This window comes from Lithobates pipiens, unplaced genomic scaffold, assembly GCF_037356315.1.
Source record: "Lithobates pipiens isolate NorthernLeopardFrog02 unplaced genomic scaffold, aLitPip1_a1.2 Scaffold_16, whole genome shotgun sequence".
Lineage (NCBI taxonomy): Eukaryota > Metazoa > Chordata > Amphibia > Anura > Ranidae > Lithobates > Lithobates pipiens.
In genome coordinates, this window is record NW_027507748.1 from 622,502,487 (window position 1) to 622,520,679 (window position 18,193).

Below are 18,193 nucleotides of genomic sequence, written 5' to 3' on the forward strand. Positions count from 1 at the left end.
TTCCCAAGACCTCCTGCTCTCTATATCCCTCATCACCACCTCCCATATCTGCCTCCAGGACTGCTCCCGAGCCTCACCCATCCTCTGGAATTCGCTACCCCAATCTGTCAGACTGTCTCCACATGTATTCACTTTTAGGCGATCCCTGAAAACTTTCCTATTCAGTGAAGCCTATCCAGCCTCCATCTAACAACTGCACTATTTTCTCCTTTACCTCATCTCCCACAGCTATTACCCTTTTGTATAACTTGACTCTCTCTCCTAGATTGTAAGCTCTAACGAGCAGGGCCCTTTGATCCCCCCCGTATTGAATTGTATTGTAATTGTACTGTCTGCGCTAATGTTGTAAAGCACTGCGTAAACTGTCGGCGCTATATAAATCCTGTATAATAATAATAATAATAATAATCATCTTCGGCTCCTGCTTCCTGCTGTGCATCCACAGTCTGTCACCATCCGTCTTGCGGTTACATCTGCCTGCTGGCTCATCTGTCTGTTGTCAGCTGCTCCTGGCTTCCCTTCCATGAATCACCGGCTACTACTAGCGCAGACTACTGGACTGATAATAGGCGCTCTTACCTTGCTGTGCTCTAGCGGTTACTGTTTCACCATCAGTAACCCTAGAGCTGGAGTTGTACTAGAGGCCTTCCTCTGCATGTGAGATCCACCAGTCATGTACGTGACATATATATATATAAGCAGGTTCAAAGAATCCTAAACATTTAAATTAAAGTAGATGTAAACCCTTGTCTATACCCAGTGAAGTGAATAGCTTCCGATGATACACAGAGAGGAAACAAATCACATTACTTTTACACATTCATTTTACAAGTATATCTGCAGTTTTCAGCTTTCTACATTGTTTAGAAAGTGCACATCATGTTACAAATATTTCTTCCTGTTTCAGCAGTGGGTGTGGAGTCTGGGGTTACACTGTGTGAGAGCTGATTGGAGGAAAGGCACACACCCCTCCTTCATATAGGCAGAGGAATGAAGAAACTTGCAGAACTGCAGTCTGAATAGACAAGCTCCCTGCTTATCTACTGTATCTCTAAATTCCCTCCCCGACACAAATTTCCAGCTGCTTTTATCTCCAGTGTCAGAGAACTTGTCAGAAGTTATCATGCTGATAACAGAAGAACAGAGCAGCAGAAAGACACAGGACTTAGAGCTTTGGGAGAGAGATAAGTAAGTGTTACACATGTGCCCAAGTCAGATTTCATGAATGGGGTTTACAACTATTTTAAGCAGTATAGTGGATCAGAGCTTACAACTAAACCTTTCATTGCAGTGGTCTTAGATATCCCTTGTCTTCCAAGACTCTATCTACAAGGAGTTTGCTCCACCTATGCTTGTGTTAAAAAAGCAAATTGATTAATTAGTCCCCACCAAAACTTTGCGTATGGGCTTTTGTTTGTTAAATGTGAACTCCAGTCAGCAGTAAAAATTCACCTTGCAATGCCACCCCCTGCAAGGAATAAGCAGCCTAGCCTTCTTTATTCCGCATTTTGCCGGCTTTTGCCATGATGGTACCATGAAGACACTCCTCTTCTTTGCCTTGGTTCATGTACATGGTACGTGAAGACACCAAAGCCCCACCCACATACTAGGAGCAGACGACAACAGAGCACCGGCTGCCAGGGAAACAAGGAATCGTGGAAGTATTGCTGCTTATTTTGTTCTCCCAAGACAAAACAAGCATTTAACCCTTGCAGTGCAGGTGGGAGGTTGGTGCTGAGAACATTTTTATAGCTAAGTGGTGTTCACCTTTATATGACAAGTTTTAATGCAGCTCAGACTAATGTTAATGGTTCTATGTACTCGGTAAAGTACTTAAAATTTAGTTGTACAATACAAATGAAAAATAAATAGACTAAATGGATGCAGAGTGCTATATGAAACTACCAAATAAAACCGATTGTTTACATTGCATTAACACAAAATGTGAAATCATTGCTCAGGGTGGTGGTGGAGGGGTTATTACAATACAAAAACTGTAAACCTTGCAGTTTCGTGACGGATTAAACCATGTGCCTTATTTTGTCATGTGTAACACAGGACAAGAGAAAAAAAAGAAAAAAAAAACCACAACATAAAAAGCACACATCTGTAGTAATCCAATATATCAGGCAAAGTGTTGATAGATGGTATGTGAGTCCAACTTTTTTTCTTCCAAGCTACAAAAGAAACAGTTCCAGTTTGCTGATAATACATTATTACCATGACAGCCTAAAATGTAGGCACGCTCAATACCAATAGCAGATGTATCATCTCCTTTGTTGGGATGAGAATAATGTGAAACCAGTGAATTTGACTGAGATTTGTCGTGGTAAGGCTAGCACACAAAAGTCAGCCCTTTGCTGTCATTTACAGAGCAGTGTAATGAGCATCACTTTGCCAAGCAGGATCTGCCTCAGTAGCTGCGATCTGTGCCATCTGAGCATGCTCTGCAATGTGAGCTGGCTTCACTGGGCTTCTCAGTCTCAGAGTAGCTTCTGAGGTATCTAAGGAAGCATAACTACAACTCAATGCCTGGAAACCTTGTGCCCTTAGCTGGAATTCAGACCACGGTCACTACAATGGCTTTTTTCCTTCAGATGATTCTCTTCCTATATATCAAAGGTAAGATGTATGCTGTGTCACTCTTCTTTAATTCAAAAGAGTGCAAGACTTATAATGGAAGCTGTCCGCCTTAAAGTGCATTATTCACAAAGGTTAAAGCAGAGGTTAGTTGTTCCCCATTTAATTGGAAAATTGCTGCATTGCTTACGAGCATCCATTATTAGTATTATTTGTCATTCTCGTTAAGATGTTATTTACTGATCATTACATTATCTTCACTAAGCACAAATGTAGTTAACACACGATTGATATGATTATAATGTATATGTCATTCAAAATGCTATTAGAAAACTGATTGAATTTCATATGAGATTGCTTTATATAACATAACAGAACGGAACATACAGAAATAACGGTTGAAGACAATGTTTGCTTAAAGTTTACTATTTCAAACAAAAATGACCATATAAGCGAGTATGCACAAATTGAGCAAAATTCATTTTGATTTGAATAGATCTATGATTTATTTGGTGACTTGTGTTGTTGTTTTTTAGATGCAGATGTATTTTAAGAAGTTTTTTGCTTTATCTGCTTAATAAAATGTCATTACGTAGCATGCGGACAGGAGTAAAATGAAATGCTCACATGGGGCTGTGGATACGATATTTTTTTTGCCTGTGAATAGTCGATTTAAAGAGATAAAGTATTTTTATGATCCAAATCATGACAGTGCAGTCACACCATGGGGCATCTCAATTTTTGAGATAGTAATAATATCATGCAATGATACTTTGTCATAAAAAAGACAAATAGTATGCAGACTTTACCGGCAACAGCATGATAATATTTTAAACATTTTTTGCAGTTCCATGTGATGGCATCAGCAAGTAAAACACACATAATGATATATATATATATATATATATATATATATATATATATATATATATATAAATGTTGGCAATTTTTCCAAACTTTACACATTCTGGAAAAGCACACTTCTGCCAGTAATTTGTAAAAATCCGGGCTCATATGTCCTTCCTCTTATAACCTAGAAGTTTATTAATGGAAGTTATTAATAACTAAAGAATCAGATTGCCAATGGATAGTCAGTGTTAATGAATAATTTTATCAGTTTAATTTGCCTAGAAAGATAGATAGATAGATAGATAGATAGATAGATAGATAGATAGATAGATAGAATCAGATAGATGTCTCTTCGGGATTCATTTTCAGATTTCAATCATTATTTTGATGTTCATAATGTTGACAGGTTTATCATAATATGTACACCCTCTACTTTATATATGAGAAGTTAAGATATAGTAAAAACCGTGCAGAGTATTTTTTTTCACTAGGGGTTAACATGAAAACTTACATATTTTAGTTAGTTGAAAATACTATATGACCGTATGTTGGTGTATGAAAGAGTCACAGCCACGGTTCATTTTGAATGGTCTTCATTGCTCGCCTGTGACCTTGAAAAACAGTTTTGCTTGGAAAATGTGCCTTTGACGTTGTTTGCTTCTCAAATACATTTAGGTTTTTTTGGAGACAAATTGGGTAATGTGTTGTGGGTGAATGAGGTTGAGGAGGCGATAGCTGGATAAAACTCATAAACAAACAGATTCATTAACATGGAAGTAGTAAACCACTGTACTCCCTAGCGCCTACCTACAAAGCTAGGTACACAGCGCAGACACTGCATTAATTTAGGTAACGTGTCCCTGTGTGACATTTCTACCGACGATTGCCTAGGCAGTCAATATGTGTCATATGGAAACATTGGGCAGGCGCAGCTGAATTTTAGACAGACTGTATTATTTAGCAAAAATAAACTGTATTGATTTAGTCTACCCTTCCTTCCAATAAATATAAGGCAAAAGGACAATACTGTTTGCTTGCTAACACAAATCAAAGTAATACGTTACATTGGCGCCTAATGAATATTCATACTCAACGATGGTGGACCCAGGAAAAAAAAATGCCATCTGTGGACCCTTAGCTCCCTCACGGAATTGATTTTTAAATAGAGTATATTAGGTTTTGCGAATTTGAGAAATGAAAAACAATTTTGCTACAGGTACAATCTGCATTTGCTGAACAGTTTTTAAATTGTTTAATTTAAGGATAGGGCAAATCAAACCTTTTTTTTAAAACAAGGGGACACCTACCCAAGTAGGTGGGTTGGGGCTTAAATGTATTTATTGTCACTTTTGCCATTTCCTGTCCATAAATTGAATTTCTATTGGATATGAAGAACCTTACTTGTACCTTTTTTGTTTACTATGTGCTTCAGCTTACTAGAATTTAATATTAAAATAATACTCAGCAGGTGCTGAAATTTATAATGGGAAGCTCCTCTGTGAGTCCAATAGCCTGATTGCATTTTCTGCAACAATACTATGTCATACAGGGATATTGGGGTGGTTAAGTTGAGAGAAAGTGAAAAAAAAATGTAATTGAAATGGTTTTTTTTTCTTTTAAGCAGGGCAATGCAGAAAAAAATGAAGGGTAAATGTTTCTAGCCAAATTGCATAGCAAACTTTTTACAGGCATAACCCACTTTTAAGTACACAATTGGGTTTATTTACTAAAGTTGGAAAGTGCAAAATCAGGCTGACTTCTGCATAGAGACCAAGCTTCTAACCCCAGCTTGTTCAATTAAGCTTTGGTAATAAAACCTGGAAGCTGATTGGTTTCTATGCAGAAGTGAGCCCGATTTTACACTTTCCAGCTTTAGTAAATAAACCCCATTGTGTACTTAAAAGTGGGGTATCACTGTATAGCATTTTGTGCAGTGGCTTGAGTTTTCTTTTTAGGAACATTGTAGGTATATATAGAAAAGTTTTTGTAACTTTCCTGAACTTGTCACATGTAATACTACTAATTTTGTATTTGTACAGTAGCCAAGTCCAGTCTGTCGAATTATGTGAATATCCATTTCAGACATTAACATCAACAAAAACTGTGCTGAGTAAAGGAACTACCTTTCCAGAATTTTTCTTTTTTTTTTTTTTTTTTTTTTTTTTTAAATGATTGGTGGTCAGATTCACCCTAGATTTCCCCTAGGTGCTAATATCCCATCACTTACAAAGCAAATTCAACAACTCCAGACACTTTCACCCCTTCCATAATTAATCAACATTGGGATTTGTTCTTCCCTTGATAATTAATTCCAGCCATTAACATTTGCTGTATTTGTAAATTTAAAAAAATTACATTTAGCGCAAGTATTCAAACATTAACAGTCGCCTCTCAACCATACTTTATAACAAATCCATAATTTATATATATATATAAATATATATATGCAAAACAATACAGTAAATGTGCAATATGCCTTAAGACATAAGTAACATGTGTCCAATAAAGTGCAACTGTGCAGTGCAATACAATAGACAATAATATGTACAATCAAAAAAGTTGCAAAAATTGTGTAGTTCTATGCGACTAAGTATAATGAAGATATTAACCCTTTTTTGTATTCTTATTACATTTTTAGCACGCTTGTGCATTCTGAATGCGATTCTGGCTTCATTATACTTAGTCGCATAGAACTGCACAATGTTTGCACCTTTTTTGATTGTACATAACATTGTCTACTGTATTGCGCTGCACAATTGCACTTTATTGGACATATGCTACTTATGTCTTAGGTCATATTGCACATTTACTGTATTGTTTTGCACTTTTATTATTTTTATACACGTTATTCATGCATAGGGCCACTTTGTGTATAACCTGCACTTTATTATTTGTGTATATATATATATATATATATATATATATATATATATATATATATATAAAATGTACATTTATATTTATTTTTATTACAGATACTTATGCAGCATTGTCAATTTACACCCATATATATTGTTGTACACTATCTCACAAATATGAGTACACCCCTCACATTTTTGTAAATATTTTTATTATATCTTTTCATGTGACAACACTGAAGAAATTATACTTTGCTACAATGTAAAGTAGTGAGTGTACAGCTTGTATAATCGTGTAAATATGCTGACCCCTCAAAATAACTCAACATACAGCCATTAATGTCTAAACCGCTGGCAACAAAAGTGAGTACACCCCTAAGTGAAAGTGTCCAAATTGGGCCCAAAGTGTCAATATTTTGTGTGGCCACCATTATTTCACAGCACTGCCTTAACCCTCTTGGGCATGGAGTTCACCAGAGCTTCACATGTTGCCACTGGAGTTCTCTTCCACTCCTCCATGATAACATCACAGAGCTGGCGGATGTTAGAGACCTTGAGCTCTTACACCTTCTGTTTGAGGATGCCCCCCAGATGCTCAATAGGGGAGCTACAATTCATTTAGGGAACCATGGGGTTAGAAGCTCATTGGTTTCTATGCAGAAGTAAGCCTGATTTTGTACTTTCCAGCTTTAGTAAATAAACCCCATTGTGTATTTAAAAGTGGGGCATGCCTGTATTGTGACATACTGAAGCAGAGCATGATACTCTCACTTCAGAGACTGGGCTGCAGGGAAGTATTTCAACATGATAACGACCTCAAACACACCTCCAAGACAACCACTGTCTTGCTAAAGAAGCTGAGGGTAAAGGTGATGGACTGGCCAAACATGTCTCCAGACCTAAACCTTATTGAGCATCTGTAGGGCATCTTCAAATGAAAGGTGGAATAGCAAAAGGTCTCTAACATCCACCAGTTATAAAAGCTGTACACTCACTACTTTACATTGTAGCAAAGTGTAATTTCTTCAGTGTTGTCACATGAGAAAATATAATAAAATATTTACAAAAATGTGAAGGGTGTACTCACTTTTGTGAGATACTATATATATATATATATATATATATATATATATATATATAGATAGATAGATAGATAGATAGATAGATAGATATATAGATAGATAGATAGAATTTACACTGATTTCCTATGAGGGCTTGTACAGTGGTTTTGCCTAAGTGCAGTTTTCTGCACACTTCACATAAAATAACTGCATGTTCATTGATCCCTTTAGCATAATCCTGATTTGATCTGCATACAAGTTTGCATTAACACCACCCACCACAGTATAGACCTATATTACCATTTTTTTCAAGATCTTAATACTTTTCCACTCCACATACATATGTGAATGTCATTAAGAGCCGGTTTAGCTGAGCCAAGCTCTATTTAGGTGCAGTGTCATTTCATACATTTAAATTTAAGTTTACAGAATATGATGAGTATACTGCTGTGAGTTTTAGGATCTTGATACTGGAGAGTTAAACTGTAGAAAACTTATTTTGACAGCTAGACAAACCTTTATTTTCTGCAAAATGTTCTCTCTATAAAGTTGATTTAATTGGATGTGACATAGGAGGACTAAGGTGTAAAAAAAAAAAAAACACCAGAAAAATGAAGTGTCTTGGTTAATTTTGATTGATGTGCTAGCAAGGTTTAGTAGTATAGTAGTATGCAAACGGAATGTTTTTACTCTACCCTGACAGCTGTCAGTGCTTGGTGATTTGATAAACCCATTGATCATTGTGAATGACAGTTCTTCTAACCTGTCTTCAGGTGCCGTCATAGCAGCTGGAATAACTGAGCCCAGAGGTGGAATTTAAAAGACAATGGATTTTTTTTTTAACAGATAACAATACGCGGTGTAAAATAACAAATCAGTCAATGTCTGTAACTTAGTTGCTGTCATGCAGTAACAACTGTAACAAAATCAACGATAGATCTTTATAGTACAGATTATTTGAATATGTTTAATAAAGAAGGACAATAGCTAAAACTGCTTTGCAAAAATAAAATGGTCAAAAGGGAAGGAACACGTGACTGATTATTATTATTATTATTATTATTACAAATTTTTCTGCTGATATCCTTTACAGGCAGGAGCCATCATACACAAAATGGCAGTTGATGAGAGATGGCATGGCCCATTGTCTTTGGTAGATGATGAAAGATTATAGACTTATTTATTGTTTGTATTCAGTATAAACTCTATGATGGTCATTTATTATACATATAAATTGTTTTATGATGCTGATAGCCATTAATCAGATCAAAAATGCACGAAAAATAACAGCTGAATAAATACGGCTAAATCTACTTCAGATGGACATGTTCATTTAAAAACAATATGTTGATATAGAAAAGTAGGAGCTGCTATTGCTTACTTGTTTTTGAAGGTGTATCCTCCAGAGTTTTCCTTCCTTCTTTACATAGTGGGTTCAATATAGTAAAGAAGTAGACTGGTAATGTAATAAAGGGAATGATGTTCTGTAGCTCACAGATGTAACTGGAAACAATATTAACTGATAAGATTTGGCAGAAGCAGAATGCACTGGAAGTTATTGGCTCACAACATTTCTGGCAGGATGAATAGATATTTTTTACACTTATCGAACAGATATAATGAAACACTTTCAATGGTTCATTTTACAGACCAAAAGGGAGCATATAAGAAGAGTTCATTGTTAGGGTTTATCATATACTTTACAAGTGCAGGTACACTTATATGTCAAGCAGTGGCAGAACTACCATCACAGCAGCAAACACAACCACTATGAGGTCTGAACTTAACCAGGGAGTCCTTGTTGGGGCCCCAGCAATCAGGGGCAGATTGGGGTAGATTGGGCCAGGCAGCACTGCCCACCTGGCCACCATGCTGCTTCCTATGTTTTTGAGCCAGGTCCCAAAAAGTTCCCAAAATTTAATTCCAACATTTGTCGTCAGTAAAAGACACCAGATCAGTGCAGCCGTAGTGGAAAGTGGAGAAAACTATCCCAACTTCCTATTTCTTCTCATGTGATAAAATGTCCAATGACAGAGTTGCAAGGGAAGTCTATTGCAGACTTTCTCAGTTTACCCCGATCTGACATCTGAAGTGGATGAAGGAACTGATCTGACATCTGAAGGGGTTAAAGAGGAGGGACTGATCTGAGGTTTGATGGGGTAAAATAAAGTAGGGACTGATCTAAGTTATAAAGGAGTTGAAGGGGAGCCGATCTGAGGTCTGAAGTGGTTCAAGGGGTGGGTGGGGGTTGATTTATGATCTGAAATGGTAAAAAACATAGAAAATTGGTGACAGGCACTTTTGAAGCGCTTCCCATTCATTTCAATTGGCAGGGGTGTTTCTTAGAATGCTTTCTTAAACACTCCAAACATGCTCCAAAGATGCTGCTTGCAGGAATTTTTTTAGCCCCCCACCAGGCACTTTTGAAGCACTTCCTATTGATTTCCATGGACGGGGCATTTTTGAGGCACTTTTTTAAGCTCTTCAAACAGGCTACAAAGATGCTGCTCGTGTGTGTGTGTTTGTGTGTGTGTGTGTGTGTGTATACTGTGTGGCCCCATAATCACCTATTGCCCGGGGGCCCCATAATCTCCTATTGCCCAGGGGCCCCATGAGTTGTCAGTCCGCCCCTGACCGCAGGTGTGTTGCAAATTAGCAAACAAAGCAGTCCTGATAGGTAATATAGTAGTTTATTAGTTCATTAGCCAGGATGCAAAAGTGAACCTGGACCATTACTACCATCTGTGGGAATACAGATAAACTAATCACCATCAGCGCATAGAAAGAAAAGAGGTATACAGTAAAGCTAAACGAAGGGACCTACGTTACTAGAAATCCTAGTCCCAGGGTACTAAGAGAGTCATACACTAACCTGTATCAAGGTGTCCAACAGCACAGCCCAGCATGTAGGAGTCCTGGAAACTGCTCAACAGCGGTCTGAAACAGACCGCTATTTGAGTTCCCCAACCCTTCCAGCGTCAGCGCACATAGCATGTTTTCTTTGCACTGAATATTGTAGACCAATGGTATGCTTGGTTCTCAGCTTTACGTTTATTCACATCTTCAATTCCTGTTCACTTTGGTGGCTTTTACCTCTTCTACGGTTCTTCTTGTTTTTTGTCCTCTCAAACCCCCAGCCTTGTGATGGTACAGAGCCCCAATACCGCACAAGCCAGTAGCAGGTTCCAGAGCCAAGCTCCAGCCTGCCAACAGCAGATATATCCACAGCACTGTGCTGTACTGAACTACTGAACTGTCTGCCTTGAAAATATTCCTCACATTTGAGGAAGTCTATGACTACAGGCACAGTAATGGAGTGTCATCTAGAGGGACACATGACACCCTCAATTCTATGTGCAGGATGGGGACTCTTATGTACTGTGTGTGTGTGTGTGGGGGGACACATGTGTATTGCATTTGTGTGTGTAATAACTGTTTTTCACATCCTTCATATCAACTTCCCACCCATCCCCGCTCACCCACCCCACTTTCCAGTCACAGTGCATCACTCCCCAGCCACCTCACCTCACTCACAATCATAGGTGTGCACAGCCAACTGCATTAGGGTGTGCACCCCAAAGCTCAAACACATATGTGTGCTTGTGTATATATATTGATTGTGTCAGTAGGGCAGTGGGTGGTGTCATTTTTAAAAAAATTGTTTTTTACATTCTATTTACAAATGTCTATACAAACCCCGTTAGAGGGCTTTGGTGAAATATCAGGGGTCTAAACATGGGTTATCTGTGCCACACGTCGTACACCCTATGCTCACATGCATTCAACTGTTTTTGTAGTGCTTTGTAGCAGAATCATTATTTTAATGCCTTATTACTCAACATTTGTAGTTAAAACTTGATGCACTTTGGTATCCCCAGAGAACCATCCCCTACACGAAATTGTATACATAGGCACATCATGCTGAGAGCTGTTTTTTCTAAATTGTAAAAGTGAAATAAACCATACAGAAGCTAATATTGGAATCTTATGTGATACAGTATGATGCCTGACACACATAAATCAGACTGCATCGTTTTTCTTGTTTTACTGCTAAGTCTTTTCTGCTAGTTATTCAGTCTATAGAGAATTTTCTAATAATAGGCCTTTGGGTTTCAAGATTTCAGCAAGCACTTTTTAATCCTCTGGAACAGCACCATCACAATTTATGAAACTTCAGACTTAACAGATGTGGGTCTTTAGCCTTCTTAACAAGGTAACTGCTACAGTCCTACTTGACTTACAGCCTGCCATTACTGAAGTGACATTGAAGTGAGTTCTATATCAACAAAATGCATTATCCTTCTGTGTAATCAATCTGCTGTTCCCAGACATCCATTCACAGTAACTGATGTAAGCTCCGGAATGCAGCGCTTAGCTTTCGAAATAAGCCTGATAACAGTGAAAGTAAATACAATGTTTTTTGTAAACACCACTTCAAGAAAACAAGTACAATTTGAATATTCTCTTTGGTGTGTCTATATGGATGCAGGGGATCTAGCTAGATGTATAGTTGAAAATAAATAATTTGATTAAATAATAAAGCCTTGCTTTGTCTGCTGCTTCCAGTATAATATAAAATACCATAAATGAGGAAACCAGCAGCAAAAGTAAGTTCCCTGCAGAAACAGTGAAATTTCTGCACATGCCAGCATGGTGCTAGAATGTAGGTGGTGAACTCATCTATTTTGTAGAGTTCCTGATAGACATGCCAACCCAGAAGAAGATTCAACCCACTGGTCTTTACCAAGGATGGAAATGTCTGTTTTGGGTGGATTGATCTTTAAATGCTCTCTATTACAGTTAAGAATCCCTTGCTGAACACAATGAGGTTGACCATATTAGATATAAAAGTGATTTCTTTAGTATCTAGCAGTTTATTGGCTTTATTTGACACACTTTTGTTCACATCGAATGAGTTTTAAATGCCCATACAAGTCTATGAAAATGCAAAACCCACTTGAGGCAATTCAAGTTCAGGTCAGAAGGAGATCACGTGTAGATCAATGAATTCCTATTGCTCTGAGAAGCATCTCAGACTGATGTCAAGTGGATGCCATCAACATAAGTTCAAAGCCTATTAACACAGGTCCTAAATCAGATCAAGCAAAATACAAATCAGGCATGTTCACTGAAGAGAGGCTGCATGGCTTCACTTTGCACAGACATCTTGGGGTATAAGAAGATTATTTAACACACCAGTTTCAATGCAAAACAGAAGTATTGGATTTGGGTGGGACATTTTCAAAGTAATAGTGTGCTTTATTTTCCTATGTTTCTTAGCTACATGTGACCACTCTGACCCAAACATTACATTTTAAAGTGGATCTTATCTCAAGTGAGGGATTGCTATGTTTTAGGAAACACCTAGAAATGCTAAATGTGCCTAAGCAGTACCCTGTTGAGTTCCTTCTGAGATATAAGGCACTGCTGCCACCTACCACTAGGCTTAAGAGGTTTGGAATGAGGTCTGGTGATGCCATTACTTTCTGGCTCACTGCTCTCCTTGCTAGAATCTATGACATCAGGAAGAAAACGTGGCTGACCCCACACAGAGATATAGTACAGATCAAAGCATGGTAATTCAATAAGGGGGGGGGGATCAGCTGCAGGGAGACCCCAGGCCACTGACATAGCATCAGAGGTCACAATTGCAACCCCATCAAAGATCCAGAGGGGCCCATGTGGCCTCCCTCTCACATTAAGTGATGTCACTGTGTCAGAGCAGAGGATGCTTGTGTGCAAGCGGCAGTGGTTACCTGAGAGGCTGGTATGTGATGGGACAGATCATTCTCCTCTACACAGGTGCCAAGTGTCTTGGGGCCACTGAGTGGAGGAGGTGGGTCACATGCAGAGGAAATGATAATGGATGAGTGCATCGATTGAGGAACTTTTCTCCTTCCTGCTGCACAAATTGTCTCATTACGACTTTCCCCACTGCCTTCCAGCCCCATGTCCTCCCAACCCCTTGCCCTCTGTGAGCAGGTCCTGCCCCCCTCTTCTCACTTCTATGTCAGTCTCTGTGGATCTCTGCTTACCTCCCCCTTCTCTTATATCCCCCGTCCTTTCTTCAGTCATGGCAGGGCCCAGCTGAGGGTATATGCTCTCTAGCTGGTCCAGGGGCCCCCGGAGACCCTACAAGGGCAGTAAGTTCATCAAGTGTAATAAGGTGAGAGCAGACCATGTGGGGAGGAGGGGGGGGGTGTGAACACTCTACAGTCTGGGACACAGGACTGGGGGACTTCTACACATTCAGGGGGACTGGATTCCCCCTGTGCTGGGGACATTCTATAAAATAAAATGGTAAAAATCAAAAAAAAAAATGCTGACACTGTACAATTTTAAAGGTATTAATGATTTAGGTAGGCCTTGCTAGTTTTTTTTTTCCTTGAAAGGCACAAAATCCCAGTGCTCTTTGATCTCTTTCATGGTGTTCAGGTAGATCTTCACCTCTCAAAGGTTGCCTACCCCTGCTCCAGGGTATTCAAAAGATTTTGGAAAAACTATCCATATTTTGAATCACAGTCTCAATATATAAATAAAGATATAAAATAACTCTTTAGCCACTTGGAATATCTTGGCGTGTGGATAAAGTGGAGGGTGGTTGGGGAGCCCCAGGTCAACTTTTGCATTGGGGCCCACATGCTTTCAACTACACATCTGACACAGGCAATACTGATGACTAGTTCCTTGCCATCTGCCTGCCTTCTTTTTGGTATGGTTCAGGGAGTGAAGGTAAATCTCCCCAATAGGATGCAGATGACAAAAAAGAGACATGGATTCTAACCCACCTATACTCTATCCAAAATTAATGAAAACAGTCTTTAGATTTTTGGGACCCTTATCATTTATACAGCAATCAGAGCTATACAAATGCACTGATTCCTGTGTAAATGACACTGGCAGTGAAGGGGTTAACCAGAAGGTGGCAGTGTAGGGGTTAAGTGTGTCCTAGGGGTGTGTTACTAACATTGGGGGGCGTGGCTGTGTTTTACATATCACTGATCTCTGCTCCAATCACAGGGAGTAGAGATCAGTGACACTGTTGCTAGGCAAAATGGGGAAATGCTTGTTTACATTAGCATCTCCCCGTTCTTCCTCTCCGTGAGGCGATTGTGGGTATCCCCACGGCGATTGAGTCCACGGGACCCGCGACCCGACTCATGGAGCTTCCCGCGCACGGGCACCCCTGCCACCTCTTAAAGGGCAATGTACAGGTACGTGATTCTGTCTGTACGTGCCCTTCTGCCGACATAGATCAGCGTGAGGCAGTAGGGATGCGGTTAAAATGCATCTAACATTGTAGTGAACATTGCGTTTACTTTTAGACAAAGTTGATAATGAGATCATTCAATCAGATGTAGACACCATGCTCAGTGTTTGCAGCCTCCACGATCTCTGGCAGTCCTTTGAAAAGTCATGCACGTGCCATGCTCAGACACAGAGTTTAATGGCAGTACAGGTATTTGCTCATGCTCAGCAGTCGGGTATGGGCCAACCATTATTATATATAGCTAGTCTCATCAAATGCACAAATTTTATGAAGACCATTGGAAATGACCTACATAATAAACACTGCTTAGCTTTGTGCAAGCCACTACTAATGAAAAGTCCATTATATCTGCATCTTAGGTCTGTCATTTCATTTTATAATGAATAAGCTGAGTGGTGAGATGATTTTGTTTGTAAAAACAGTTCCAATGTAAGTATTTTTAGAAATTTTAATGTTAGATATGTAAAACATTTGCATGTAGGGATACGTTCCCTAAAATCTGTGTGTTGTTTTTCCTACAGAGCATTCTGCTCAGCAATGATCTCATTAACATCACATGCCAATTACTCTGTCCTATTTAATTTAATTAGTGGGTACATAGAGTCTCATAGTGGGTACATAGAGTCTCATCTGTTCTGTCAGCTAGCCAAACCCAGGTGAGCTTGTCATCCATGGGTTAGACTAGCTTTGGCAAAGCAGAAACTTAAGGTTTTTGACTTTTCCAATCCTCCTTTTTGGGGCGGGAGGAAGTCTGGTCACTCTGTGCCAGATCACTTACCTAGTACAAGATATGACACTTCCGGGTTTGGGGCGTGCGAGCACGACACCGCCAATCTGCTCCTGCTATGACTGGACACAGCGGGAGCCAATCCCACTAATCGTTTGGGACATAGGCAGAATGGCAGTCTGCCTAAGTAAACAAGGCAGACCCCCGTTCTGTAAAAGGGGAATGTACTGATGCTGTGTTTCTGCTAAGAATCAACGTGGATCTTTACCTTCCCTTAGTCAAAACACCTCCCCCATAGTTAGTAAGCACAAACTTAGGCATACATTTAACCATGATGTTAACTCCTTCCCTGCCAGTGTCATTAGTACAGTGACAGTGCATATTTTTTAGCACTGATCACTGTATTGATGTCAGTGGTCCCCAAAAAGTGTCAAAAGTGTCAGTTAGGTGTCTGATTTGTCCACTGCAATATTGCAGTCCCGTTATTAGTCACTGATCACCGCCATTACTAGTAAAAAAACACTTTTTAAAAATATCCCTTAGTTTGTAGACGCTATAACTTTTGCACAAACAAATCAATATACACTTATTTGGATTTTTTACCAAAAACATGTAGCAAAATATTGGCCTAAATTTTTTTACACTTTTTTATTGGGTATGTTTTATAGCAGTAAGTAAATAATATTGTTTTGTTTTTTTTTCAAAATTGTCAGTCTTTTTTTGTTTATAGCGCAAAAAATACCACCAAAAGAAAGTTCTATTTTTAGGAAAAAAGGACAAAAATTTTATTTGGGTATAGCATCACACAGCCGTGCAATTGTCAGTTAAAATAACGCAATGCCGTATCACAAAAAATGGCCTGGTCGTGAAGGTGGGTAAACCATCTGGAGCTGAAGTGGTTAAAGGGTGCCCCAAGATTGTTTATAATTTTAAAGGGTGCCTTGACTTAATAAAAGGTTGAGGAAACACTGAACTAAATGATTGCCCAACCCTCAAACAAACATTAAACAATGTTGCTAAATTTTAGGAAATTCAGATGAAAGTTTAAAACATGCAATCCTGTGTTATATTTGTTATCATAAAGTGTTAATGTATATAAATGTCCACACAAATTTCTGTGCAAGCGTAAGGGCCGGTTCACACTGCAGGCGAGGCGAGGCGACTCCGACTTGCCTCGCCGCGACCTGCAGCGGCCTCGGCGGCGACTTGCAAATGACTTCTGTATAGAAGTCAATGCAAGTCGCCCCGAGGTCGCCCGAAAGTAGTACAGGAACCTTTTTTCTGAGTCGGAGCGACTCGAGTCGCTCCTCTCAGAACGGTTCCATTGTACAGAACGGGGGCGACTTGCGGGAGCGAGGCGAGGCGAGTCGCCCGCTGTGTGAACCGGCCCTTAACAATTAAAAATAGTAAAAAGTGAAATCCAAAAATATAAGTTCCAAAAAGAAGATAATCTTCAATCTCACATGAACACACAATACATCTTCAATCAAAAGGTGTTTTCCTATTGTGATCCCTTCACCACACCTAGGAATCACTTGTCTATCTTTAGCCTCATACACACGATCAGACTTTATACCAACTTTCCCGTGGACTTTTGTAGAAAGGGGCGTTGGCCCTGAACTTGTATCACATACACACAATCAGACTTTTTCAGCCAACTTTCACCAAATCATGTGTTTTTTCTGCTCTTTACCGCCACCTTTTGTCAACCTCTGTATTGTTGTCTGATCTTTTGCATTGGTTCTGAGCATACATATTTGTAAAGTCCGATTGGGTTTCTGTACACACGATCGACTTTGCTCCATCGAACTTATGTTGTCGAAAAGTTTGTCCGTTCACACAGCCAACAAAAGTCCGATGCAAACCGAAAAAGTTTGTCCGATGGAGCGTACACACGGTCGGATGTTGCCTTAAAACAGCTAATTTGTATGTTTGTTTTCAAAAAGTCAGATCATGTGTTCGGGCCTTTAGGCTTACGCCGCTTGTATCTCCTCATACTGGTTAGGGAATCCCTTAGTTAAGCATCCACAATAGTAGAAATCCTTCACAACTCCTTTCCTTCCAGGCTTGAAAAAACTGCGGAATGAACGGATCAAATATTAGAGAGACCCACACAGTTTAGTATCAACAAAAAGCTATTAAGCACTAAAAATATACTCACATATGGATCAAAAACAGGATTATCTCACCGACCTCTCTGTTCCTTCAGCTTCCACTAGTTTACAGGGAGTTACATTATACTCCTTCCAGCTCAGCTGACAGCATTAGGCTCCACGTTGGGAATTCGGTAATAAGATAGGCACGATTGTTTGGTGAGTGTGGTTCCTTAAGCCCTTGTACACACGGTCGGAGATTCCGTCGGAATGTGTCCGATCAGAGCGTTTTGTCGGATATTCCGACTGTCTGTGGTCTGCATCGGACTGTTTCCGTCGGAATATCCATCAGACCAGCTTTTCCAACTTGCCGGAAATATTTTCCGACAAAATGCTCCGATCGGACATACTCCGATCATGTGTAGAGAAAGTGCCACGCATGCTCAGATCAAATTCCTACACCAAAGCTATTGGCTACTAGCGTGAATGTAGTCTCGTCGTAACGAAATAACGTCATCACGTCGGATTTTCCGACAACTTTATCCGACCGTGTGTATGCAACAGTTTCGGACAAAATCCGTCTGACAAAATCCAATGGACAAAATCCAATGGATTTGGTTGTCGGAATCTCCGACCGTGTGTACAAGGGTTAAGTGTGGCGAAGGGATCATAGTAGGAAAACACTTTTGATGGAAGATTCACTGGGTGTTCATGTGATATAGAAGATTAGCTTCTTATTTGAACTTTTTTTTTTA

At 39.4% G+C, this 18,193-nt stretch overlaps 1 protein-coding gene across 1 annotated transcript in view; it reads left to right on the plus strand.

Moving 5' to 3' along the window:
- Positions 1-2,406: 2,406 nt before the first annotated feature.
- The window catches only part of RXFP2 (relaxin family peptide receptor 2), a 489,744-nt gene continuing 473,957 nt past the window's right edge, over positions 2,407-18,193 (plus strand). Inside the window, exon 1 of the mRNA XM_077484098.1 lies at positions 2,407-2,622. Within this exon, the coding sequence (XP_077340224.1) occupies positions 2,529-2,622 (94 nt within the window). The 5' untranslated portion in view covers positions 2,407-2,528. The remainder of the gene's footprint in view (positions 2,623-18,193) is intronic.